A 26,295-nucleotide genomic window follows, 5' to 3' on the forward strand; every position below is an offset into this window, starting at 1 on the left:
GCATCTAAAACAACAGGTTATATCCTTAACTATCTGGAACATTTAGTAATTTCCGCAGTTTACTTCATCACCAGCTTCTCGATCATACATGTCCATTATATTCAGTAGTTTTATTAGTTTTTCGGGCAGCCTACGGCGCAGTGTTTACATGATAGTACCGCGTGGTGTGTCCGACCCCTCCCCCGCCCAGAGTACCGCTCTGACGCAATGACGTCACATATCACGTAGGTTGTTGGGCTGGAGAATTTGCTGCGATGGCGACGACGGCTCTGTGCTGGAAAGGGACGCAGTGAAGCTGGCCTCGGCTCGGATATGACTAATGTTTATTTGATCGAGGTCTATTTGCTGCTTAGTAATTGCACGGGCTTCGGATGAATCTTTGGCTCCTTACTTTTCATCACTCCTTTGGCTGGTGAGTCCGCCGGTTGTGGTTGTTCCTCGGTGTGTTTTGACAGAGGCCTCCTTTTTGGGGTCCGCCCTCCATCTCATAACAACAAAAACAGTTGCAGAGAGCTGCGCTAGCTCAACGAGCTAATGTTACCTAGCCAGCTTACTGGCTGGTCTGTGTTACAGCTACTAATGGCAAACACCGAGTACTATGTGATTATTAACACAACAGCACACTGTTTACTTGTAAATGTCTTGTGTCTACTGCTTGCAGTCTAAATACCCACTTTGGTCGAAGCGTTAGCTTCCTAGCATTACTGTAAGGACGTACTATTCTTGATTAACTATTAGCTAGCTGCAGAAAATCTATCTTAACGTTACCCAAAGGAGGAGCTGCGATAGCTAGCTCGTTACTGTTGTTTATTAATATGTTTCGTTATCTAGCTGTCCAACCTGTTAACATAACTGACGTTGTTAGTTACTGACTTGTCGCCTAACAGTGGATTATTTCTCTGTTGTTGGTAATGATACGTTGCAGAGCACTTAGCTTGCTAGCATTCATTATAAGATTACGATTCGGATGTGTTTGAGTATGGGTTTTGGATGACGATAGCTCACGCTGCCAACATTATATTTATCAAGGTATCTTAAAAATAGCATTAAAAATGTCAGCAATGTTTTATTTACTAAGTGAAGCTATGAAGTTAACCTTCAGCCTGCGGAATCAGAGTTTTTTCACGCACAGTCAGCCGACATGTATGCTTTTATGTGAACCTTAATCCTTTTTAGTGCTGTTGGTATCTTTTCTGTTGCTACTAAAGTAGTCAAGACAACTGTTCATTGCAGTTCATCATCACAGTCAGTATTTCTTTTTGAAACTTGCTAATAAATGTTAAGAGAGTGAAGCTCTTTGCACGATAATGTTGCCGCCTGTGATACATGGTGGCCGGTCACGGGATAGGAGTAACGTTAAGGCTCTAAGGGGCTTAGTCCTCCCTCTGTGACTCTGAACTCCGAGCCAGACTGAGCTCTAGCCACGGGTCATGAGCCTGCTGCAGTAAACAGAGCCGTGTGTGTGTGGCAGATAGGCTTTATCAGGTAGCACCGGCAGTAAAAGCTGGACTTCTCAGTCAGTGAGGTAATGACCTCCCCTCGCTGCTTCACGCCACCCTCAACGACCAGACGGTGCCGAGGGCCCCTCTTGCCACCAATGCAATTGATTTTTTGTCTTTTTTCTGGCCTTTGTGATCTTAAAAGTTCCCAAGAAGGTGTGTTGAGGTCCTGAGCAGCTCATTCACGGACCTTCTCAGATCAGATTTCAGTCTCTGCAAGAGTAGCTGACCTTTACAACTATTTGTGGGCCTGTATGCTGAGAGATCTCTGACAGGTTGCCTGTTTTGAAGAGAGATGTTAGGTGATATCACTTTAAAAATCATCATAATCTCTGTGAAGATAGTTTAACATTACCCAGACAAACAGTTGGTATCTGCTCATGTTCCTGGTGAATGACACATTTCAACTGTACACTTTGCAGGAAATTAATACCACCCACCAGCCAAGTGCTGTGAAATGTCTCTGCCATGTATGTGTGCCTGACCAACAATTGCCTACCCTACAATGGCAGGGAATCAACCATTGTAGGGTAGTTTCACCACCACCATACCTTCAAGTGGCTTCTAATAATCCTCCAAATGGTTTAAATTTAATGTTACGTATGGATAGAGAGCATTTCTGATGGTTAACATCAGGTGATCAGCTCACGTGACTTAACCCTGTCTGTATGCTGGCTAGACTGTCTAGTGCGTCAAAATCCAGCAGGCTTTTTTTCTCATTCCACAGCTGAGGTTAAGTGGTATCTCTGAGCTCACATGCAAGCCACTGTGACCACCAGTACAGCTATATTTGCCAGGGAATCAAAAGAGCTTCTGTAGCTTGAATGTCTCAGTGAAAAAGTCTGCTGTTTGGAAAATGAAGACATGTTTGTAAGGAAAAGCATTTGCTCACTATTTGTTTGCCTCCATGTCCACAGATTTCCATGTCTAACTTGTGAGAGTCTCCAGACAGGATCATCAGGACTGCTCATCGTCCATTACTGATTGTTAGTGGTAGGTAGAAAAGATCTATTACGTTACTGTGTTTATGTGACTTTTTAAGGCATCTGTTGCTTTGACTGTGTGGCCACCACTACTTTTGTTGCTCTTTACTATATTTAATGGTACTAACTGACTATAAGCTTTACTGAAGGCCACAAGCCTGCTATAGCTTGCCAAGCCATCCGTTGTGCCATTTCATGTAGAATTGATTTGCTATTGAGCATTTTGAACATGGCTGCCCTACCATGGGCTCAGGTCGATCATGAAATACAATTAGTTTGTTGCCTAGACCCACTCCCTGAGAAAGTATTTACACATCCTGATGCTTGTGTACAACATCACAAACACAGTTAGCCACTCCAGTCACCCATTACTCTTTGTCCCTCTTGTTAGTTCTTTGAAACCTCCTCACATGCAATCTAAATCAATCCAACAGAAGCACTGCAAATTCACATAGAAAAAAGGGTGTTAGTAAGGTTCATCATTTCAATGTTTGCTCTTTTGGGATGAGCTGAGTATTTGGTGGAGAAACAACTCTAGAGTTACAATATTTGACTGATAAATGTGCATATTTCTGATGTATGTTTTGGGGCATGATGTGCCTTTTACTTGGGGATGGACAGTGGAGAGATGACTGTAAATTAGAGGCGAGAGATGGGGAAGTAGAAGGGGGGATGTTGTAGTTTGTGGTTACCTTGTTGATGCCTCGCCATCTCCCAGAACAATGATTTTAACCATAAAACTTAACGACTTCAAGTTTTGAGCAAACTGACTGACAAACTGACTATATATATAAATAATGACCCACTGATTTGAGTAACTGAAGCCAGGATATCTATTGAATTAAATTTTAAAACCTGTCAGTATTGATGCTTTCCCAAAATAAGTTATGTTAAGTCTCAGCAATACGCAGTTTAGTTGTCCTTAACTGACCTTAAATCAGTGGTGACAATGAGACCTTGTCACAATAGCCAATGAAGTATTTTGATCATGAATTCTGCTCCTATAAATGTTGCTCTATATTTCACAATAGTGATCCCAGTGGTACTGGCTGCACAGTATCTCACCCCAGGCTGGAGGAAGAAAAATAGATCTTAATTTGAAACATGTGGGTGATGAGCATTTTAGAGATAATGGCTGAAAGATACCAAATATGATTTACATGTTCTCTGTCAGAATTTCTTATGAACTGTCTGTGTTGTTTTTGTGTAGACTGGTCCAGGCCGGAGTTCCTTGTTGGGTGACCCACACTCCTTCACAGGGGCCATGGTAAAGTACCATCACTTCATGTATGCTTTGGAAAGTAACATCTGTCTGTCTGGTGGCCTGGGTGCAGTCTGCTGAATCGGAAACTCTCCATTGATTTTCGCTTTTAATCAGCCCTGTTTACCAGAACAGTTACACCAGCTGTAACAGTGTCAAAGGTCGTCCAAGGCTGCTGTATAAGCAGGGCAGCTTTCAGTTTTCATTTCAGAAATTTGTTTTGTTGCATCATGACATAACCAGCAGATCGGATGCATTGCCTGTTGAACTATGTGTGAGTGTTTTTTGTTTTTGGCATGCTGCTGTGTGGTGGCTGCCCCCTGGCTGGCCTCACCACACTGCTCCTTGAGCTGTGGTGACTGTGTGTATCAGCTCTGCTCATGCTGAGCCAGCATCCTGCAGGATGTGCTGCCACTGTCCATTATCTGCCATCTCTTTCGAGCACCTTCATCTTTCTTTGCACAGTGTTCAGACTAAATTCTGCTCCTGACCAAACACAGGCCATAGATTCTTGTCGATCTCTGTCAGTGCAAGGCCAGACATTTTTTTTCCACCAGTTTGCCCTTGAGGAAAAATCCCTGCTTGTATATCCATGCTTCGCATTCCCCACTGATAGGCATCCTCTGTGAAATGTGTTGGATAAGACTACCGTGACCTCAAACACTCGGCCCCTAAAAAAACCTCCAGGCTGCTGGTGAAAACTTCTTTTAAACTAAAAATGGCAATAATTTTGGCATTGATTTTGCCAACCAAGAAATGTACGTAGACTCTTTATTTTCATGGTATTGTGTAGATAAATTACCATGTCTACTTCCAAATTTCAAGTGCTATCTGTTATTAGCCTCTATATCTACTCGTTGTACAGAGGGTGATTATAGTAAATTAGCCTGGGTGTGGTTGGGGAGGCTAAGACAGCCACATAAACCAGTATAAATGCAACACTGTCAGGTTGGTTTTAAATCAACTCTGTCACAATGGGGGTTGTGACACTTCTGCCATTGCCAAATAAAGTAAAAGCCAATCAAATATTGCTGTGGCTGGGAAAATCAAGGCAGTGAAACAGAGTAACACTCCTTTACTTCAAAAGCTACTACTACTACACTGGTCTTGTGCAAGAGTTTTAACCACCCAAACAATTTCTGCAGAGGAGCTCTGTGGTCAAAATGAATACATGTGTCACTGTATATGACAGAGTGACAGGGGCAGGGTGATAAACAAGAATACACTTAGCCAGCCTTCTCTGGACAAACAGTATTAAATCTTAAGAAAAAATATGTGACTAAAAGAAAGTTGCGGTTGTTAAAGTTAACTCTAATTCAGTAAATAGTTAACAGTCCTTTTTCTCTGCAGGAGGAGGAGGGGCAGCACAGCTTGGAGTGTATCCAAGCCAATCAGATATTCCCCAAGAAGTCCCCTGTCCTGGAGGAGGAAAACATGCAGGTGAGGAAGCTGCTGCCCTCGCCGCGTATCTTGTGCTGTAAAAACACCCAGTTAACCTGACAGTTATGTGTAAATATGTGGGTGAGTCTCTTCTCTGTAATCAGTTACATAACCACCCGTAGGCATGTGACTTAAGCTCACTTTCAATTTGACCAGCCCCAGAGACAAAGTGTCAAAAGTCAAGTGATATCTGAATCCCTGCAATCTGAAAATAAAACAAAAATCTTACATTCTGTCATTATGAAAAATCACAATGAGGATACTTTTGTCTACTGCTCTGAGGAGCTATAGCCCTTGTCATTGGTCAGTAGGTCATTTCAGACGTTCATGTTGTTTCTTTATTCCTTTGTATCTTTTCTTTGACTTAGTGCTGATATGTTTCCAGTCACAAGCCTGGTATTTAAAGTGGTAATTGTGTAACTTTGAAAGCTTACATTTCATCAGTTAGTGTTGTGCACTACAGCAAATGCCGTAGCTCACTCAAAATGACCCGGAGTCCTTTTTTTCATGATCAAAGAATACAAATTGGAAAAGTAGTAAAGTTGCTTGGTTCCATACAAAGTTCACTTTCTGGTAATTAGAAAGAAGTTCTTTCTGTGAAAAAGGAGTGTAGAATTTGTACTCAAGTACTCAGAATACCTGCAAGAGTAAAACATTTCATCATAACCAGCATGTTGATTCAAGCTGCAAAACAGTCGGGATAACCATATCTAGTGAAAAAATCTCATACCACAGCCCTGTGCACATTTCTCATCGTCACTGGTGATCTTTGCTACATTGTAGTTAGTTTGAAATGTTTTATCACCTGTTGTTGCTAGGTGCCCTTTCCTGAGCTGCACGGGGAGTTCACAGAGTATGTGGGGAGAGCAGAGGATGCCATCATCGCAATGTCCAACTACCGCCTACACATCAAGTTCAAAGAATCTGTTGTCAACGTAAGTATCTTTGAAAACTGACTGATGAGCTTCAAGGTCAGATACGATTAGAGAATGTCTTTCACGCAGCTCACAGTAACTGGAGAATGAAGTGCAATATCTCTTGAGGCTGTGTGAAAGTATTAATGTTTTGTGAATGGGCAGAGCTGGGGCCATTGTGCCAGTGCTGTGGTGACCAGGCCATTCAGAGCTGATCTGCACTGGCAGCAGTGCCGCGTGACTCTTCATCACCTCTGTTGCTACACTTGCCTGCCTGCGGTGCTTTCTCTCTGCACTTGCCGTTGTCATGGTTGCAGTCATTCCAGAGGGGATGCATAACAGTGGCTCTCTCTCTCTGTGTCTCTTTTCACTACATTAAAAGAGAGACTAGCTTTGTGACCAAGTGGTGGTCACTTTCTAAAAAAAGTCCTCATTTGCAATCCAGAAGATGTTCGCTGCACTGAGTATTTATACTCCTGTTCCTAGTCTGGCTTTTAAAAGTATGACTTATTTAAACCACGAGTCACCCCAGATTTGAGCAAGTACATACATTGGTACAAAGCTTGTTGATTCCAGGGTTGCACAGGATGGCAAAAGATTTTTTCCCCTTAGATTATATGCAATGTCATATCTCTCATAATCTACTTGGATGCAATTCTTTGAATGTTTTTACTCATCTAAGTATTTGCCATAGTTTGTTGCTGAAATTGTTAACTAAAGGCCTTAGGAAAAGAATACGGTGTGTTCAGATCACCAAGCTGCTCTGGTGCAGACATGTGAGAGCAGGAAAGTTGTGCAATTACAAATCATGTGCTGCAGGAAAACACTTTTTGTTGTTTCACTTCCTTCTCTTAAAAACCATCATCATGGAAGGGCAAATAACATTCCTTCATATTATTGTGAAGGATAAATCTGGTGATCTGTATTTTTCTTACTGTCAGCAAATCCCATGAAAAGTCCAAAACCAGTGATGAATGGATCCTGTCAACAATTGTCGTCTGTGTTGTTCAAAAGCTATTGAAACACTTCAGTGAGAGACACTGTTGCACCGAGTGATATGTTCTTTCATTACCATGAACGTACACAGACAGTGTTGTGTATTTGGAGTCAGTTGCACATACACTGTCCTGCTGCCAAAATACTCTATACTGCACAAAATCTGCAGCTGAAAATAGTCCTAAACAACTTCACTGTTTAGTGCTGTTTGGGCAGTTGTTGCTAAAAACTACAGTTCCTGTATATTTTGGAAATTATTTAGCCTGTCATAAAATGAAAATACATATGTGTCATCATTTTCTAAAGATTTCTGTCTTCAGTAGGAACCAAGGGACTTAGGGTTTAGTGCCACACACAAGGCAGGGAAGCCAGAGAAAGACAGACATTATTGGTTTTGGTCTTTTTGTGGAATTTGTTGGCAGTAAAAAAAAAGGGATATCACCAGCCTTATCTGCTGAATGATAGTAAAGAATCAAACCTCAATCCTTTTTCGCTACTGACTATAATGTGTCTGCAGCACTGAGTATCAGAACTGTCAAATATCAAAAGTTTTGCAAGTTTGAGAGTATTTGTCTAAATGAAGTTCTTGTGTTGCTGCTTGAGCTTTAACAATATTAAGCATCTGAGAATTCTGGCTTGGTACCAAAGCTCATATATGATATTAGCAATAGGGTTGTTGGTTTGTTCATTGGTTCTGGTGAGTGCATCCATATGAGTGCTTTGTGTTGCTACTGGCTGCTGGTCACGTGTAGTTGGGCTTAATTGGAACCTGAATGAGCTTTCTGTCTTACAAACCACCTCTCTGTGCTCACATCAGACAGAGCCAACCTTCTCCTCGCACATATTTGGACGTGTTGACGAGGCATCTGCATCACATGGCGGAGTTGTCAGAGCTCGCAAATCAGGGGTAGGAGGTGCTAGAGGAGAGCGAGAGGCTGTTAACAAGCAGCTCAGGAATTTTGATGATGGCCAGATTAGGGATGTAGATTAGAGGGCAGGAATTAAGTTGTGGCAGCAGGATGCTCAAACATCCGGAATGCGTAGGGATGGCAGCCCTGCACAGACAGAAAATAGTTCCAAATCGACATGCATCATTTTCATTATTGTTTTTTCTGTTTTGTTTTGGATAGAGTTGTTGTTGTGAGGTGTCAGTAAGTACCCAATAGAGCTGCACGGTGTGGAGTGGTTGACTGTATAATTTGTGTGTGTAATTTGTTTGTGCCTGTCTGTTAACTAGCTGGTGCCAAGAGGAGTAGAATCCTTCTCGTTCATCCTGTTTAACACCAGGTGCTGGATTAAAATAGAAATAATGATAAATATGTGTGGGGGAAAATCTATCCACACAAAGCATTTGAGCTGCTGATCTTTCAATACGTCAACTAAATCTCCATTGGGCAGTAACGCCGTCATTGCACTAATGTGTTGTGAGCTTGACCTGCTGATGACTGGCTGTCAATTGTGCATGGCTCTGGACTGTGTGTGAACAGTAGCTTGGGCCACACCTTTTTATGAAAGCTCACTGTGCTGCTGAAAAGTGTAGCTAATTAACAGAGCTCAGTCAAAAGCAGCATAGCTATTTCTCTGCAGTATTCAAAGCATGCTCTCAAGTCATGAGCACATGACAGTTCTGTACTTTGGATGGTATTTGCTTATAAAAGATAAGACTGTAGCTCTGCGCCCAAAGGGAAATTCAGATACAGGCTCTCAAAATCTAGTATTGAGTGTTTTTGTGCTCCCATATGCAAATTTAAGAAGGTCATTTATATTAACAGAGCTCAGGGAGATGTGATATGATGTGTAAAATTAATGGAAATGCACCTGGACAAGTAACCTGTGTGACTTGTGTATTTGTGTATTTTTAGCACCATGTGGCTGAATGGTTTTGGTTGTACAATGAAATACATGAACTAAAAATGTGATGTTGCAGCACATGTGGCTGATTCTTGGCATGAATCTTACCACACCACTTGACTGCATGGGTTTGGTTGGTACATTTTCAGTGTAGTATTTAATGTTTCTGTATGAGTTTTGCTGGGTGTAGAGTTGACGTTCCCTCTCTTTTGCTCTACAGGTTCCCCTTCAGCTTATAGAGAGTGTAGAGTGTCGGGATATGTTCCAGCTCCATGTCACCTGTAAAGACTGCAAAGTTGTCCGGTATGTCCTGCACTCTAAAGCCATTCCAGCCTTTTGTATGGTAAAGTTTTAGGAAATGTAATCTGGTTGTCTAAAAATGTGATATTCTGATATTGCTGTCCAGATACCAGGTTTAAGGTTGATTTAAACATTTTAACATTTAAGCATGGCAGAAAGAGAACAGTGAATGATGCAGACAAGCTTAATGCAGCTGTAACAGTGAAATATGTTTAGGAAAAAATAGATGCCATGCTGTTTACCAGCTCAGTTTTGTTTTGACTCCAGTGATTAGAATATCAGCAGTGCAGTCTTGCAGTACAGCTACCATTTAGAAAGCTAACAAAAGTAGTCATTTACTTTTTTAGTAAAAACATACATGTCCATGTTTGTTTTCATAAACAAACCATTCAGACAAATATCTGCTGTGTCTGTATTGAAGAGATCAATATTGAAAGGCTTTTGTGAACACCATCCTTGCATTCTCATATTTGTTGTAACGTTGGCTTCTGTGTTCCCATGTTGCTATCTCAGGTGTCAGTTCTCCACCTTTGAACAGTGCCAGGAATGGTTGAAACGCCTGAATGTGGTAGTTCGACCCCCCTCTCGCCTGGAGGACCTCTTCTCCTTCGCCTTCCATGCCTGGTGCATGGAAGTGTACGCTGGCGAGAAGGAGCAGCACGGCGAGCTGTGCAGACCAGGTACCCTGCTGTCTCTGACGTGTCCTCACATAACCTCAGCAGAACCTCCTCTGTGCTCTGCTCTGGTCTTATCAGACATCTCTGCTCTTTCTGTAGGCGAGCATGTGACCTCCTGGTTCAAGAACGAGGTGGAGCGGATGGGCTTTGACACTCAAAACGCCTGGAGGATATCTGACATCAACAGCAAGTTCAGGTAGTCGCAGCTTTCATTCAGGATACATAACCTGCTGCTGTGTTGATTTCCATCACTCTCAGCTAGAAGTTAGATCCGTCCTTAGCTTTCATTGGCGTACATCACAAGTCAGTGTGTGTGTATGTTAGATTGTGGGTGGTTGTGTTATTGTACGCCACTGGTGCTGCACCCTGGGGAGATAAGGGCCCAGCCCAGGATTAGGTATCTGTAGACAGAGACTTTTGTTGAGCCATCACAGGCCTTTGGTGCTCTCTCCCTTCCTCTCTCTCTCTCTCTCTCTCCTTGTTGAGCCATTGCTCTCTCTGTCTCTCTGCTCTGCCAGACTTTGCCCCAGCTATCCTCAGCAACTCCTGGTGCCAGCCTGGATCACTGACAAGGAGTTGGAAAATGTGGCAGCCTTCCGCTCCTGGAAGAGGTTTCCTGCTGTGGTTTATAGGTTGGTGTGTTTATTTCTCCATGAGCTCCTTAAACCAGAAGGTTAACTTGTTTACCACCATGCAGAAATGAAAACCTTCCTAATGTGTTGATTGGCCCTTTTGCTTATGAAAGGAATGAAGTCATCCTCACATAATATCTTTACGGCTCTATATTAGTGCCACTTTGGACAGAGTTTACTTCGGCTAAAAACCACAACACATAGCCAATCACTAATAAATAACTCCCTCCATGCTACATTTTCCTGTTTCCTTCTATTCAGAATGTGTCATCATCACCAAGACTACTGACTTGACCAGCAACATACAGTGCGTCATCATGGCTTCAGAGAATTGTGGTTGTTATATTTTTATCGAACCGTGTTTGAGAGCCTCTGATCTTTGTTTTTGGAAAACTTCTCCAACCAGAAATCTAAACTTCACATGCCTTTTTTGTGCGTTCCAGCATCTGAAATGAATATAAGACAAATGTCTGCCTTGGTGGCTGTGAAGTTTTTGAAGTCAATGCTTCCCAATCTTTTTGCCCCATGAAAACAAAAGAAAACAAAAGTTATTGATCTGATGAATTTGGAGCAGCTTAACCATTTTAGATGAAATGATTAGTCACTTTAATAATTAGTTGATGGACAGATTTATTAGGAACAATTTTGATAATCCTAATTATTTTTTGGGCCATTTTTTAAACAAAAAAGTAAAAAAAACAAAAAAAACAAACACAGATTCCAGCCTTTTACATTTAAATGCAAAAAATCTACTTAGATTTATACAGTAGTAAACTAAACACTTTTGTGCTTTGTACTGTTGGTTTGACAAATTGTGCAGTCATATGATGTCAACTTGCAGTGGACTGACTTAATTGTGTTGTGGCTAATCCCTCACATAGGCACCTGAGTACGGGGGCTGTGATTGCCCGCTGTGGTCAGCCAGAGGTCAGCTGGTGGGGCTGGAGGAACGCTGATGATGAGCACCTGGTCCAGTCCATCGCCAAGGCCTGCGCCGTGGACAGCAGCTCCCGCAAACACCTCCCCAACGGCACCTACACCAACGGCTCAGACCTGCCTGACACTGACTTTGGTAAGAGCTCACACTTAGTCAGCCTCACTCACACTCTCGCTGACATATTGTGTACACACACTAACACACACTTCCAGCTGAGCACACACCTACCACTGCACATGGACAGACGTTTGCACGCTGAGGTCTTGCTATCTGCATGAATTAGCAGCAGACACTGTTGTGCAATCTGACGTGTCAGGGCTTGTCTGAAGCAGCAGGTTCACACAGATCACAGACTGATGTCAAACAGATTCTACTGGCTGTACCTGGATGCTACATATTCACATCTTAAAGGTTAATTTGGATTGTCGTAATGATCTCAACCAAACCCTTCAGCCCTGTCCTCATACAGCCTGTTTTACACTGAGTTTTTGCTGTGTGCTGTGTCTTTATTAGAATCCTCCATGACCAACAGCTCAGAAGTGGAGACGTTGGTCATCCAGCCCCACAAGTTACTTATCCTGGATGCCAGGTCCTATGCTGCTGCCGTAGCGAACAGGGCCAAGGGGGGAGGCTGTGAATGCCCAGGTAGGTCCCCTCAGCTCAGTCCCTGATTACAGGCAGAATTAGGTCAATGTGTGCTGTGGATTCAGCATCTCAGTTAACCGTAAATGCGATTGTTCTCTGTGCTAAAATTAAAACTTAAACCGCTAGCTTTTTGTTTTCTCATTTTTTACCATTGTTTTCCTCCTGTTTCAGAGTACTATCCCAACTGTGAGGTGGTGTTTATGGGCATGGCCAACATCCACTCCATCCGCAAGAGTTTCCAGTCTCTGCGTTTCCTCTGCACACAGATGCCTGATCCAGCCAAGTATGTTTTTTATGCCTCCAGCAGTGCCTCCCGCTGCCCCCAGTCGTAACCCCATAGCTCTCAGGCTTTGCTGTAGTGACTGTAGGTAACTAGTAATCACAGCTGTGTTTTGGCCTTGGCCATACATCTGTTCCTGATTTAGAAAGCCTGGCCGAACCCCAAGTGGAGGATCTCTTTCCATCTGCACTCTCAGACTCGATGCCACAATGATGTGTAATTGAATCACGCTAGGCTTAAGAGAAGGTTGTTGAAAGTGGTTAGAAGATCAAATCAGAAGACAAAAACAGACTTTGAAAAATCATCCTAACCCTGCGTCCTGGTTTTAACAGGATCATCCGGTTCATGCTCACATGCTGTCATATTATACACACAGCCTCATTATTTGAGGACTCTTGTACACAAACTTTATGTTTATGCAAAACACAGTGGGCTATACTAATTTCTCATATTTTCTGTTAGCATTACACCACTGTACCACTGTACTGACCATGACTGGCTGCTCAGCTTGACTTCATAAACATGACAAAGTAGAGAGTATAAGCTGTCTCAAGCCTGTCTCTGTCGCAGACCCTTCATGTTTATAGACAAACACACCCACAGTACTTGGATTATTAACCTAGATAGAATAAGACAAGTGAAACATTTACTCATAATTGAAGTAGGTCAAGGTGTATTCATGTCTGTCTCTGGTCATGTAATGTGTTGAAATGTTACATAACTATTATCCAAACAGGCAAAGTTATTTGCTTAACTTGACCAAACACTTGGATTTTATAGCTAGATTTATCAGTTTGGTATCCACCTGACAAATGCAGGTTTTATATTTGCTCTACTTTTTTAATCTCAGCCAACAGCACGAGAAAGATATCTAGCTCTTTAGCTGCTAAATCCTTCAGGTTAAAAACAAGAAAAAAGGAAGTAGGAGGACACATTTAGTTTTAGGTTGGGCTCTTAGCTATACCATAAGCTATATAGTATGTCACTGCTGGGTGTTGCAAATTAGCTGAGATTAAAAATGCTGTGGTATGTGGCACTGGTCCATGCTATGTACTTGTCCTTATACAACCTGTGTGCCATCACTTAGTGTCTGAGGCATATGGGGTTGTCTGATGTTTTTGTTTGTTTGCTGTCTGTGTGCCTGCAGCTGGCTTTCTGCACTGGAGAGTACCAAATGGCTGCAGCACCTGTCCCTGCTGCTGAAGGCGGCATTGCTCGTGGTCAACGCAGTGGACCGAGACCACAGGCCTGTCCTGGTGCACTGCTCAGACGGCTGGGACCGTACTCCTCAGATAGTTGCTTTGTCCAAACTGCTGCTGGACCCATACTACCGCACTATTGAGGTACAGATAAATACTTTTAGTTTCATGCCCGGCCCTGGCCTTTGTTAGCTTATTTTAATTTATTTAGCTTTATTTGTGGACATATTTCCATGGAAACATTAACATTTTATAGCAGAAAAAGTGTTATATGTTCACTTTAAATTAACATTTGTTTTTACTTTTAAAAAAACCACCAGCATGATTGGCCCTACAGTCTTAGCACAGTTGTGAAGCAACATTTTATTGAATGTAAGATCTTGTGACACCTTCATGTAGGGCTTCCAGGTTTTGGTGGAGACTGAGTGGCTGGACTTTGGCCATAAGTTCGCCGACCGCTGCGGCCATGGAGAAAACTCTGAGGATCTGAATGAGCGCTGCCCTGTCTTCCTGCAGTGGCTGGACTGTGTTCACCAGCTGCAGAGGCAGTTTCCATGCTCCTTTGAGTTCAACGAGGCCTTTCTGGTATGTACCAGTAGTGAAAATCAAACCATACGATTATAAAGTCTTCTTCTTAGATCCTTGAGATTAGACACTGCAGAATGCTTTTATCTACAAAAGTGGAGATGGCATGCCTCTAATTCAAATGCAGTCACGTTCAGTTTCCGATTGTGTGACACTGACGTGCATTTACAGTATGGGTGTGTTCATGAGTCATACGAGGAAACTCCTGTCATCTCTGCTCTTATTATCATACCTGAGATGTGTATGCAAGCCTCTACATGTCAGCTTGTGTGTGTATGCAGGTGAAACTGGTGCAGCACACCTACTCCTGTCTGTTCGGCACCTTCCTGTGTAACAGCGGCAAGGAGAGGGAAGACCGCCACGTACAGGAGAGGACCTGCTCAGTGTGGTCACTGCTGAGACCAGCCAACCGTACACTGAGGAACATGCTGTACTCTTCACACTCCGAGACCGTATGTCCATGGTTTCTGAAGCATGTTAAAATGTTTTATACAAACAAACAAAGCTGATTGAAGTCCAGCAAGACAAAGGATAACAAGAAGAAAATGTGCCCGTAGAATTAATTAAGAGCCTCCTCGGGTCCACACAGCAAAGTCTTTAGATGCATTATGGGAAAGAAGAACCCTAGAGCTATGTATTTCATAATATGTTCTTAGATTTATTGCTAATTGTTATGGTCTCAAACTTGATTTAAGAGTCTTTTTGCCACTCCTCTGAGAATTGCATTTTGTGGTTACTGCTGTTTTGTGTTTGCATTTCTCTGTGTGTGGGTGTCATGGCCATAACTATTCTTGACTTTTCATGAGTGGAAATTCATACTTTCAGAACTGCATTCCGACGTTCTTATCGAATCTTACTCAAATATCCATATAACCAAGTCCTTTGTTTCATTTTCTCGATGTGTTTCACACAAAGATTTGTTTCCATAGTATTTTGGTATTATTTTTTAATCCCCCCCCGTCTCATGATCACATGCTGAGTTAAGTTTGCAGCTGTTGTTGCAGGTTCTCCACCCAGTGTGTCACGTGCGCAACCTGATGCTGTGGACAGCGGTCTACCTGCCCAGCTCCTCCCCCACCACCCCCTCTGATGACTCCTGTGCCCCTTACCCTGTGCCCGGTGCCAACCCGGAGGATGCACCACTGGGCAGGTGAGCCTGGCGTGCTGGCACCCGAGCCCCCCCCCTTCTTCCTTCATGTAAGATAAACACAGGTCGAGGACTCCCACAGCTGGAGAGGCCCGGCTTTTCAACTCGTCTGCTTAGATACTCTGCTCTGCTCAGGCCCTCACAGTCATAATGTTTTATGCTCTGCTTATCTCTTGTCTCATGACAGTCATACCATGATGGAAGAGCAAGAGGAAGTTGTTTTATTTTAATATTGACATAGTTTGACGGCTAGCTCTGAATGCTTCTCTTTCATTATGCTTGTGCTGCATTTTTCTTGTTTTGATGAGACTGACGTGTGATTGATTTATCAGCCAAACACTTCATAATGAATATGTGTGCAGCTTCAGGTTGAATCATAGGGTGCCAACACTTTGAGCCATTGTTATGTGATGAAATGCTTTTTCTGTGTATAATTTGTGTCTCGTTTCCCCTTCAGATGTACGAAAACTCGCTCCTTCGACAACTTACCCAGTGCGTGTGAGCTGGGAACCTCCCTGGCTCCGAACCGTCGCTCCAGTGACCCAAGCCTCAATGAAAAGTGGCAGGACCACCGCCGCTCTCTGGAGCTCAACATGGCAGTGGGGCCCGAGGGAGGGGGCAACCAAGATCAGGAGGTGCGGCCTAACGGTGTGGGGCCTTACCCAGACGGGGTGGACTCTGAACTGGACGACAGCCCGCAGTCCCAGGGCTCACACGCTGAGCTCGGACAGGGAGTCTCTGTGAGCCCAATGGGAGAGGAAGCAGAGGAGGCAGAGCTCTCTGTGGCGGTGGGCGTGGCTGAGGGCCAAATGGAGAACATTCTTCAGGAAGCCACAAAGGAGGAGGCGGGAGCAGACCCGAGAGAGGGAAGTGCTGCCGTCACTCATGTCATTAACACTGTTGACACAGAGGTGGAGAAAGAAGCAAAAGCTGAGGACGAGGATGAGTGTGCAAAAGTCAACGGAACTGAGATGCAGAGAGAAGCATTTGCTAATGGTCACCATCCAGAAAATGGCATAATGGAGGCTGAGGAGGATGATGAGTCTCCTTCTCTGCCCACACAGGAAGCAGAGGAGCTGGATCAAAAGGCAGCTGAGGTGACTCAGACACCAGAGGATCTGGTGAAGCAGGATGTTGAAAACTCTTCTGTAAAAGAGGAGGTTGCACATGGGCCCAGTGAGTCCAGCTCAGGTGACCCAGAGCAGCCTGCAGCCCATAGAACTATAACTAACGGCTTTGAGGACAGGTCACCTGAAGAGCCAGGTGTGGATGAGGAGACCTGCCCTGACTCTGAATCTGACCATGGTGTCTCTGAGCCAATCGAGCAGGTGGATAAAAGGGTCTCCCTGATGGAAAGCTCCACAGAGACTTTAACTGAGGAGGTTTGCAGCAGGCTGGAGCTCCCAGCACAGCCGCCTGTTTGTCTGAGCCGACAGCCCTGCACTGACAGCAGGAGCCAGCTGCCCTGCTCCAGGAAAGAAAAAGGGCTAGAGGCAGGTGAGCAAGGCTTTATTAGAACTTTAAACGGGGGCACCAAGCGACCCTCTGTCAGTGCCTTTCAGTCTGTGAGTGCTGACCTCAGCAGGGATGGGCTTTGTAATGGCGACAGCTCTGACGGGGAGCCCTGCGGAGGTCCTCACTGGGCCAAAGGGAATGGGGAGCGGGCCCCTTTGAGTCGACAGATGTCGCTAGCAAGCTGTAACTCCCTGATCCTCCACCCGCGGGGCAGCTGCTCCCAGCACCGCTGGTGCCATGCCCTGCTGGGCCGGGCTGCCGCCAGCCCGGAGCAACCTTCACGCAGTCACCTGGATGATGACGGGCTGACGCTGCATACTGACGCCATCCAGCAGAGGCTGAGGCAGATTGAGGCAGGGCACCAGATGGAGGTAGAGACTCTGAAGAAGCAGGTGCAGGAGCTGTGGAGCCGCCTGGAGAATCAGCAGCACACTGGCTCCCACAGGATCAACGGAGACATGGGAGACGAAGTGGTAAGATACTGACAGACTGACCATAAAACTAACTGACCTGCTGATCTGTTTACCACTTGGACATTTAAATAATAACTGCAGCCAGGTAGATTCCTTAACATTTGCTGATTCTGTGTCTCCCTCCATGCAGACCTCAATGACAGACTCTGAGTACAACCTGGACCCCAACTGTTTGTCACGCTGCAGCACAGAGCTCTTCTCTGAGGCCAGCTGGGAGCAGGTGGACAAGCAGGACACTGAGGTGAACAGCCAGGCTAACCTAAGGATATTTATTTGGGAGGGAGGGAGCAAAGTTCTCAGAGCATTTATGGACTTCATGTACATTACAGGTCACTCGCTGGTACCCTGACCATTTGGCAGCCCAGTGTTACGGCTGTGAGAGCAGGTTCTGGCTCGCCACCAGGAAGCATCACTGCAGGTAAAGACTGAGGACTGTCAAGCTGCAGAAGCTCAAACCTTCAGTCACTATCGCTGTCAGTAACAACTCGTCTCTGTCCTGTTGAGGCTTAAAGAGAGTTCGTCTGTTTAAGTTCTTCTCCTGTTCAGAGTCAGTTTCCTGTATTCAGATTCATCCAGACCTAATGTAGATTCAGCTGAGGCAGTTTCACACTTGGCATTGGAATGACTTTTGAATTTATGATTGGATTTGACTTGCAGACCAGAGCTCAGTGTTGGGCTGTTGACTTCAATTTTTCAGCTCATTGTCAAGCCTACTCTGTGCTACATAACTGAATAGGAGCATTTTTGACCACAAGCAAATGTGGTTACCACGATCTAATCTTAATGTGTCTTTTAATATGTTTTGGTTTGAATCATATCAATATTTGCAACTGTTCTCTATGATCAGGTTACACATTTTAGTGTGAAGGAGCACTACGATTTAGAATTGCATTTCCTCAAGAGACAGTTTTTAAAAATTGTCCAAAACAATGTGGCAGAGCTTCAAATTCCCCTGACTTGTTTGCTCCTGTTGGGGTCCAGAGGCACTGATTCCTACATTTCCCATAATGCAGCTTGGTAACATCTCTTTATTAAACCCTCACTGCGTGGTAAACACCTGTAGCTTTCAGACTCCACATCTGCAGTTTGTAACGCAGCGTGTCTGGAGCCCTCCTTTAATTCAAAGGCTGTCATGGTGATAAGTTGTTAGATTGATTTGTTTACTTTAGTGTTTGTTGGATAGGGTTTCTGCTCTACACTGTTGTGCCAAGTGCTCTCAAAGATATAACTGTGTGGAATAAAGGGCTAGGCTGAGCAACAACACCCATTCAAAGTTTACTTGGAAACATCAGGATATCTTGTGGTGCTTTGAAATACAACAGATTAATCTGGTGTATTTCTGCTTTCTTTCTCATTCTGTCAGCTGGTGGTATTTCCTGTGCTGTTATCATTTCCTCATATCACTGTTGTCTGCTCTGTACATCTTTTTCTTCCTGGTGGGTTGGAAGTTAATCACTGAGCGGAAGAGATTTCAACAGGATTCACTTTTTTGTGTCCATGTGCAGTGTGGTCTGTAGGCAGAGCTGTAAACGACAATCTGTAGTAGTTTCAGCCCAAGATTCAAAACAGAAAGATGTGTTTTAACAGTAAAAGCATTGTAGCTATCTTAGATTTTCTAATTTTTTTTGTCTTGTTAAGCTTTGTAAAGCTGACACACATCTTCAGCAGGAAGTGTGTTATTAGTTTTCTCCACTGTTCAGGCAGTTCTTATCCATTGTCTGCCCCTCTCCTCCTCTACAGTGGCAGGGAGCCTGTCCAGGAGGTCTGGTGAGAGCCGGCTCCCCTGTCCCCCCACCACCCCACCCTTAACCAGACATTGCTGCACCTTCCTCATCCTAATCCTTATCCCTACCTCCCTCCCTCCATCCTTGCCTCCCCTCCCCTCCCTCACTTGCTGCACCTGGTTTCCCTTCATTGTGTTTTAGTCATCAGCAAAGTCTCAGGGAAATCTCTCCTCATTTCTGAGATGTATTGACTTGAGTGTGTGTCCAGCGCTAGTGTGTTTTCATTCAGCGGTTTTTAATTGGCTGTGACCGTGAACACCGTGCTGCCAGTTGGCCAGCTGTGTTTGGTCGAGGGGTGATTGTTTATTTCTCCTGTATTTCAATTTTAAAAAACAAAAAACTGTGGACTTTGTCAACTTCAACCCTCCTCCGGCCATAGCTCCACATCAGTACCCCCGCCCTCCCACCACCACCCTCAACACACATCCTGGCAGCATGCTGCCCCAAACCAGCCCCTGCATCTCACCTCCCAGCAGCACAGCATGGTACTACGCACCACTCAGTCCACCTGGTGGTGTAAATGGCTGGAGACACAAAGACAAGTAGATACGTTTTTGTTAATATTCCTGCTCAGGGTGAGTACAGGCAGGCAGAAGGGACCACTGCGTGTGTGTGTGTGTAAGTGTGTGAGCATGGCCTTACATCTGAATCTGAGCATGGGTATCTGAAGTCTCCAGTGTGACCTGCCTTCCTGTCCAGTGATGGTAACTTGTGTTTTTATGGGCTGAATAATCAAGTTAGCGCTGCTGAGTGTTAGAGCACCTCTGCTAACCCGGCATGTAGTGAAAAATCACAGCAAAATGGAACTGTACACAGAAGCAGTGTGCAAAGAAGAGGTCTTCACAGGTCACATATTTTGGACCGTAGCAAATCTACCTGAACTCGATGTGCATAAATTCATTTTCAAAATACAGAGACCCCAATCTTAGTGGGATCCAAACAAATTCCAAAAAAACTGTCATTTAATAGGCTTCTGATTTTCCTAGAACAAGCTCGGCTGCAGCTCCCTTGTCAGAATAAAGCTCTGGTGAACCGTGACGTTCACCGACCCTACCCAACCTGATTGACTGACTAGAATTTGGACCTGACCGCAGTGTGTCTGAACTGTGGAACTGTGAAGACCTCTGGTGCAAAGCTCTGGACAAACATCTCATTACTTTGAGTGTCAGACCTGCTTTACTCCTGTTTTATCATGTGTCTCTGGGGATCAGATTGTAATCAGACACAGCAAGTAAAACAACCTCTGTAAGTTTTTTGCAGGCACATTACATATCAGGGCCCTGTTCTTCAAATGTTCACTAATCTAGGCTAACATATCCCTTTTAATTCTCATCCAACTAACTTGTACTTCAAACTCAGAGACTTGATTTGTTAACAGCGCGCTCTTACTTTGAAATAAAGGCAGCATAATTAATGCTGATCACATGATTGTACTTCTGATTGACTGACATGTTCTTGTTGCTACAGACGGAACATTTTTACTGCAACTGCACACAAGCCTCATGTTACCTTACATGAAAATGTTTTATAATTATTATGATTTCCATGCAGTGAGGTAAACATATTACATTTTGGAAAACCAGATTGGTTCTTATTTTCAGCACGTAGCCTGACTTGAGGTATAGGAGTCAGAAAAAGTTTGCTCAGTTTTACTATTTATGAACTCACTCACTGACTCAGATTTAACAAAAAAACGAATGTTTCAACCCCACTCTACACAAGCTTTTGTTTATGATGCAGCATTTAATATATTTGTGCTTCAATAATTCTAATAACAGTCAGATACTTACAATTAGTTGTATTATATTTTGTATTTATATCAGACATTTTTGTGTTGTTCCTCTAATGAATCATTCAGATTCATTAGAGATAATTGAAAACTTAAAACCAGTGTCTACGCTTGTGTCAAATCATCACATCAACCTAACTCCTCATATGAAGAACAGGACCTTGGTTTAAATGTAATGGAGTTAAGTCCCATGTAAACAAAGTCTAAAAAGTAGACACATGCTAACTGTAGGTGTAAAGAGGCTCTGTATGAGAGTCCAGCAGTGACCTGCCTGTCCCCCCCCCTGCAGGAACTGTGGTAACGTGTTCTGCGCCAGCTGTTGCGACCAGAAGATCCCAGTGCCAAGTCAGCAGCTGTTCGAGCCCAGCCGTGTCTGCAAGACCTGCTACAGCAACCTCCAGCTCAGCTCGGTTCCCCTGGACCTGGAGCTGGAGAAACCCATCACAGCCAGCTCCAACTGAGGCTCAGAGGACCGGGACCGGGAGGGGGAGTCAGGCCGGGCTGCCAGCCGCTGACACAGGTGCACTGCTGAAGAAGAGCACAGGAGCTACACAGAATGTCCCATGTACTTTATGTGTGAGTGTGCGCGGCAGAAATGGAATTTAATGTGTATATACAGATGATTACGTGGCGGCGGAGCTGAATGACGTGTTTTGCGAGATGCCGAGCGCTCTGAACAGCGGGTGTGCACAGGGGTGAGTGTGTGTGAGTGTGTGTGTGAGAGAAGAAATATATTGCATATTTGCCACACAGAGGGTTTGTGGCGGTGATGGGACTTCACTCCGAGGCCAGAGGAGTGAGAATGGACTTCCTGGTGCCTTGGACCAGGCGGGCAGAGAGGGTCGTCTCACTGTTTTGTTTTAGTCTCTTGGAGGGCTTTGTTCCATTGAATCTGCTTTTCCCGTTCATCCACACTTCTCATCAGACTTCCACGCACCATCATAGACGACGTCTTTTCTCTGGAGCCATGTGCAAAGTCTCCTGGCAATCATGAGAGTCCCTCAGTATCAGAAATGTCTGGGTAGTGATATTGTTTAGGGAGAAGCTTAAAGGATCAGCTCACTCAAATTACCTTTATGTGAGAGCTCATCTGGTAGGTTTCTGCTGCCGTCACAGTACAGTGGAGGTGAATTGAATTGGGGTTGCAGCTGTTATTTCCTTCATTGATCAATCAGCAAATCATTTTACGAGTTAATCAGTCTCAGAAAATAGTGAAATTAAACCATCATGATGTCTCAGAGCCCAGTAATAACATTTACATTGTCCAACAAACATTTCAAAATCTAGAGACTGGTTTAGTAACATATAAGACACAAAAAAGCAGAAATTTGTTTTCCATTAGAGGCTACAATAAGAGTGTTTGTCTTTTTTGTTTAAAGTGATTATCAAATAATCTTCTGCAAGTTGACTTTTTATAATAACAATTTGTTAAAAACAGCATTTAAAATGGAACTCTGGTGATTTAGATTACACCTCTCTTTAGTTTCCATACAGTTTTGGATTTTCAAAAGACAGATTAAAGCAAAAATTGTCAAAATCAATACAGCAGAGGCGGATACATCCTGACTTTTAGTCCCCAGTACGGGTCAAGCTCCAAAAATGCTGCATCCTACATTTCTCATAATTCATAATAAGCTGTCCCCATATTTTAAACTCCATGCTGGTGTTCTGGTGTATGTTTGCAGTCTCAACACCCAAGGAGACATATACCCTGATGACATCATTTCCTAAGCCAGTGTCCCTATTATCTACGATGATCCACAATTGAGTGAAGTGGGTGAACTGACCCTTTAACACACTGCGGGCTGAATCTCAACTCAGCATATTTGCTTGCTTTTGTTTTGGTGAGTTTATTTCAGCTTTTCACACAGAATGGCACAGATGTGTGTATATAGTATATATAGTATCTACAGCTTGACATGTTAATACAAAACCAAAAAAAAAAAGTTGTGACGTTTGGAGTTTGTGTTTTAAAGGGTGTTGAGATTCAGCCCAGAGTGAAGACAGATGGTAGAATTTTGAAGGTCAAAGATTTTTAAAAGCCTTTGTGATCAGTAACAGAAATGCTGTATTCACATCGTTTTCCGTTTTTATCCTGATGAGTAAAAGATACTGCTGATTATTTTTTAAACAGAATCAGCCACGTGAGTCTTACAACAGAACTTGATAGTGATCTCTAGAAAAGGCTTTAGAACATCTGACCCTTTAACAGCTGAAGGCTGCTCAGCTCCTCCACTCTGACTGACTGTTATTCCTCGTCCACTGGGAGTGTAAACGGATGTGTTGTGGCGTTGTCGGTTTGTGTCAGACAGCAGACGAGCTGCAGGTTGTTTGTGCCCGACACAGACTGACTGAGTGTGTAATCTCTTCTGTTAGCCATACCTTCATGCCCTTCACTCACAACAGCCCCCTTTTTATTCTTCTTACCCAGCAGGCACTGGGAGCTGGATGTCTCCTTGCTTTTCAGTCCTCTGGTGGAAATCAGAAGTGAAGGTGTGAATTTGACACATTTGAATTTCCATGTTCAGATTGTAAAGACATTTTTTTTTCTTTTTTCTAATGTTTAATTATTATTTTTGAGGCGGCATACGACTGTGACCTCACTCATGATTTCTGCTCTGATTGGCTGAAATGTGGAGGAGAGCAGCAGCAGCAGAAAGGGCTCTTAGCGTTTTCCTAAGTCTGTAACTCCACATGAAATGTGTCAGAGAAGCTTCACTGAGACGCCCGCTCTGTCTGACACCCATTCACTGACCTTGCACACACACTAACACACACACACACTTTTTTGTAAAATAAATGAATAAAATAATATATTCAGATACTTATATAGCATTTAAGAAAAATGTATAGAATCCTTGAATAGTGGCTCACTTAATTAGTCACCAAAAAGTTGTGTGTTTTTTTTTTTATTTCTTTGTTTTCTTATGTTGTCAATTGCAGAAAAATACCTATATTTTGCTGCCTGTTGAAGATGACAGGTGTGTTTTTTTTAAATAGAAAAGCAGGGTGTCCTGTTTTGATGCTGCAGTGGTTTTCCCTTTTAAATGCGATCATTACTTTGATTTTATTTATTAAAGTTCTGTTGTTGAATTGCTGTTTTAAAATCCAGACAATTCAAATTGCCACAGGATAATCAGTGTTTCTGTGAGATGGGGAGTAGAAAGGTGGCTCTGATCCGTGGCTACGACGACCTCGTCATTTCTGTTTTGTGTCGGCCAATCGCAGCTTGAATTGTGGATGAAATGATCCAGATAAAATTAATGTGCCCGGGTGGGGGGGTCAGAGTTGTCATCAAACATCATGTGACCTCTGACGATCACGTTTCAGAATAAAATAACGAGTGTGTCTGTAGCCAATGAGACGTCTATGCACTGAGGATTGTGGTCCAAAAACAAGCAGACTGAACCCAAAATAAAAGCCCCCTGACTCTCTCTCTCTCTCTCACACACACACACACACACAAACAAAATGACTCCATTATTTCATCAAACAAACAAACACTACCTCTACTTTGTACACACACTTGTTCATGCACACACACATTCACACTGAGCTTGTAGTTGCTGAGTGACTCTTGCGTTCCACATTCACGTCATCAAGAATGGCCTTTGTTGTTGTTATTGAAAATCTGTGTTTTTTTTTTTTCTCCCGTTAGTCAGCTGGAGCATTTAAGGTACAGCACACGACCGCAGAACTTTGATTTGAAATGATCATGATCTTCTTGTTGAGACTGCCAATCTTGTTATTCCTCATCAAGCAGCCTGTCCTGTCAGCAGAGGGTCAGTTAGTCGTGACTATCAGAGGAAATGCATAAATCTAGCTGTGACTGACAGTGTGCTGTTCAACAGTACTGGAGCTGTGTGTCATTGTGTGTCCATGACATCTCCTGTTGGATTAAATGCGGTGGTACTAGCAGAGGATTGAAGTGTGCAGCGGAGCCGCAGTGGTCAGAGCAACAACAAGCTTCAAGTGTTTTTCTCACTGCCCTCTTGTGGAAGTGGTGAATGTGTTTAATTCAACAAGTTCACCTTTTGAAATAGAATGGAGGAAAAAAGCATTTGTTGCCCCTCGTAGAAAGACGCTGTAATTTTTATAAATTACATATTTACAAAACACTTGAACTGTCCAAACATTGATTTCATTTTGAATTAATTTGGTACTGCTGCATTTAATGTGCAGCTAATGAAAATTTTGTTTTGACTCTGACCATCCTCTTTATAAACCAGCTCTCTGTTCTTTCTTCATCTGCAAACTTGGATCAACTGGAATACTTATCTGGAACCAGGATCTTAGGCTGTTCAGTTTCTAATGATGATGTAAACCTGGCCTCTAATCAGAGCTCAGTGCTCCCATTATGTTCACATGATTTATTCCAAGGCTTCACACTCCTCCTAAACGTCTGTGTCCTAAATGTTGAAAAAAAAAGAAGTTTTCCAATACATCATACCTCATGATCTCATAAATACAGATAAATCAAATGTCGAAAAGATGGCTGGATGAGGTGTGTAATTTCTCTTTATCAGGCCAAGGCTCCTTCACTGTCTGCACACGCACAGTCACGGCCAGCAGCAGAATTTTCACTCTGTATTTTCACCACCGTCACAGGCATGTGGGACATCAAGCTTGTCTTGTTCAGCAATCCATGAATGTGAACTGTCTTTAAAAAAAAAAGTAAAGAAAAAGAAAAAAAAGAGGCTATTTTTTGCACATGACATAAAGTAGACACTGCCACAGAGTGCATCAAAACAAAAGCTGAAACGGAAAGTGTGCTGTGCTTTTCAGTATTGTAACGAGCATGGTGGTTAGTGGTGATACGTGTGTGGGAGGGTAGGGTAACGTGGTGAACCGGGCATCAGAAACACACACGTTGCCGGGATGATCCCTTGCTGTGTTTTATTTTTCCCCTTCCCAAGAAGTTCTCTTGGTCTGCATATGTTGTATTTCTCTTCACTCACACTGACGTGCTCTGTCAGAGGTGTCACTGCGACGGCCCAGTAATCACTTGACCTGAGTGTGAACGTGTGAATGCATCAAGCATTGGAGTGACTGCGCGTGTGTGTGTGCGTGTCTCTTTTTGGTGGAGACTGGTGCCAAGCAGTTTTATTACGGGTCTCTCACAAAGGGATCACTCGTGCTTTTGTTTCATCTTCCTCCTTTTTTCCCTTCTGTTTGATAAGCACTTTGAACCTTCTCATGTCTGTCAGAGGAGTGTGTAGCTGTACATAGCAATTTCCTGTAACAACAAGTGCTCCTTGTTCAATCTGAATATTTTGTTTTGTTGGATTTACTTTAAAGAGCATTACATTGTTGTAGAATTAAAGTAAAAATAAACTAGATAAACCTACTGTGTTGTCTGATCGCAGCACCTGATACCTGCTCTCTCTC

At 43.5% G+C, this 26,295-nt stretch overlaps 1 protein-coding gene across 4 annotated transcripts; it reads left to right on the forward strand.

Moving 5' to 3' along the window:
- Positions 1-203: 203 nt before the first annotated feature.
- On the forward strand, positions 204-26,254 carry mtmr3 (myotubularin related protein 3). 4 transcript variants are annotated; one of them, XM_051075289.1, is made up of 22 exons: positions 204-412; positions 2,417-2,492; positions 3,693-3,749; positions 5,094-5,183; positions 6,002-6,118; positions 8,224-8,244; positions 9,165-9,247; positions 9,758-9,924; positions 10,021-10,117; positions 10,440-10,553; positions 11,435-11,625; positions 12,004-12,135; positions 12,307-12,418; positions 13,563-13,758; positions 14,014-14,199; positions 14,481-14,651; positions 15,204-15,349; positions 15,804-17,334; positions 17,465-17,575; positions 17,664-17,752; positions 19,075-19,101; positions 21,197-26,254. In XM_051075289.1, exons 3-22 carry the CDS (start codon positions 3,747-3,749, stop codon positions 21,366-21,368), a joined length of 3,756 nt encoding a protein of 1,251 aa, XP_050931246.1. In that variant the 5' UTR covers positions 204-412; positions 2,417-2,492; positions 3,693-3,746; the 3' UTR covers positions 21,369-26,254. The 4 variants fall into 4 exon arrangements, with proteins under 4 accessions (XP_050931246.1, XP_050931247.1, XP_018524299.1 ...); XM_051075290.1 differs by lacking the exon at positions 19,075-19,101; XM_018668783.2 differs by lacking the exon at positions 8,224-8,244.
- Positions 26,255-26,295: the final 41 nt, after the last annotated feature.

This window comes from Lates calcarifer, linkage group LG13, assembly GCF_001640805.2.
Source record: "Lates calcarifer isolate ASB-BC8 linkage group LG13, TLL_Latcal_v3, whole genome shotgun sequence".
Classification (NCBI taxonomy): Eukaryota; Metazoa; Chordata; class Actinopteri; family Centropomidae; genus Lates; species Lates calcarifer.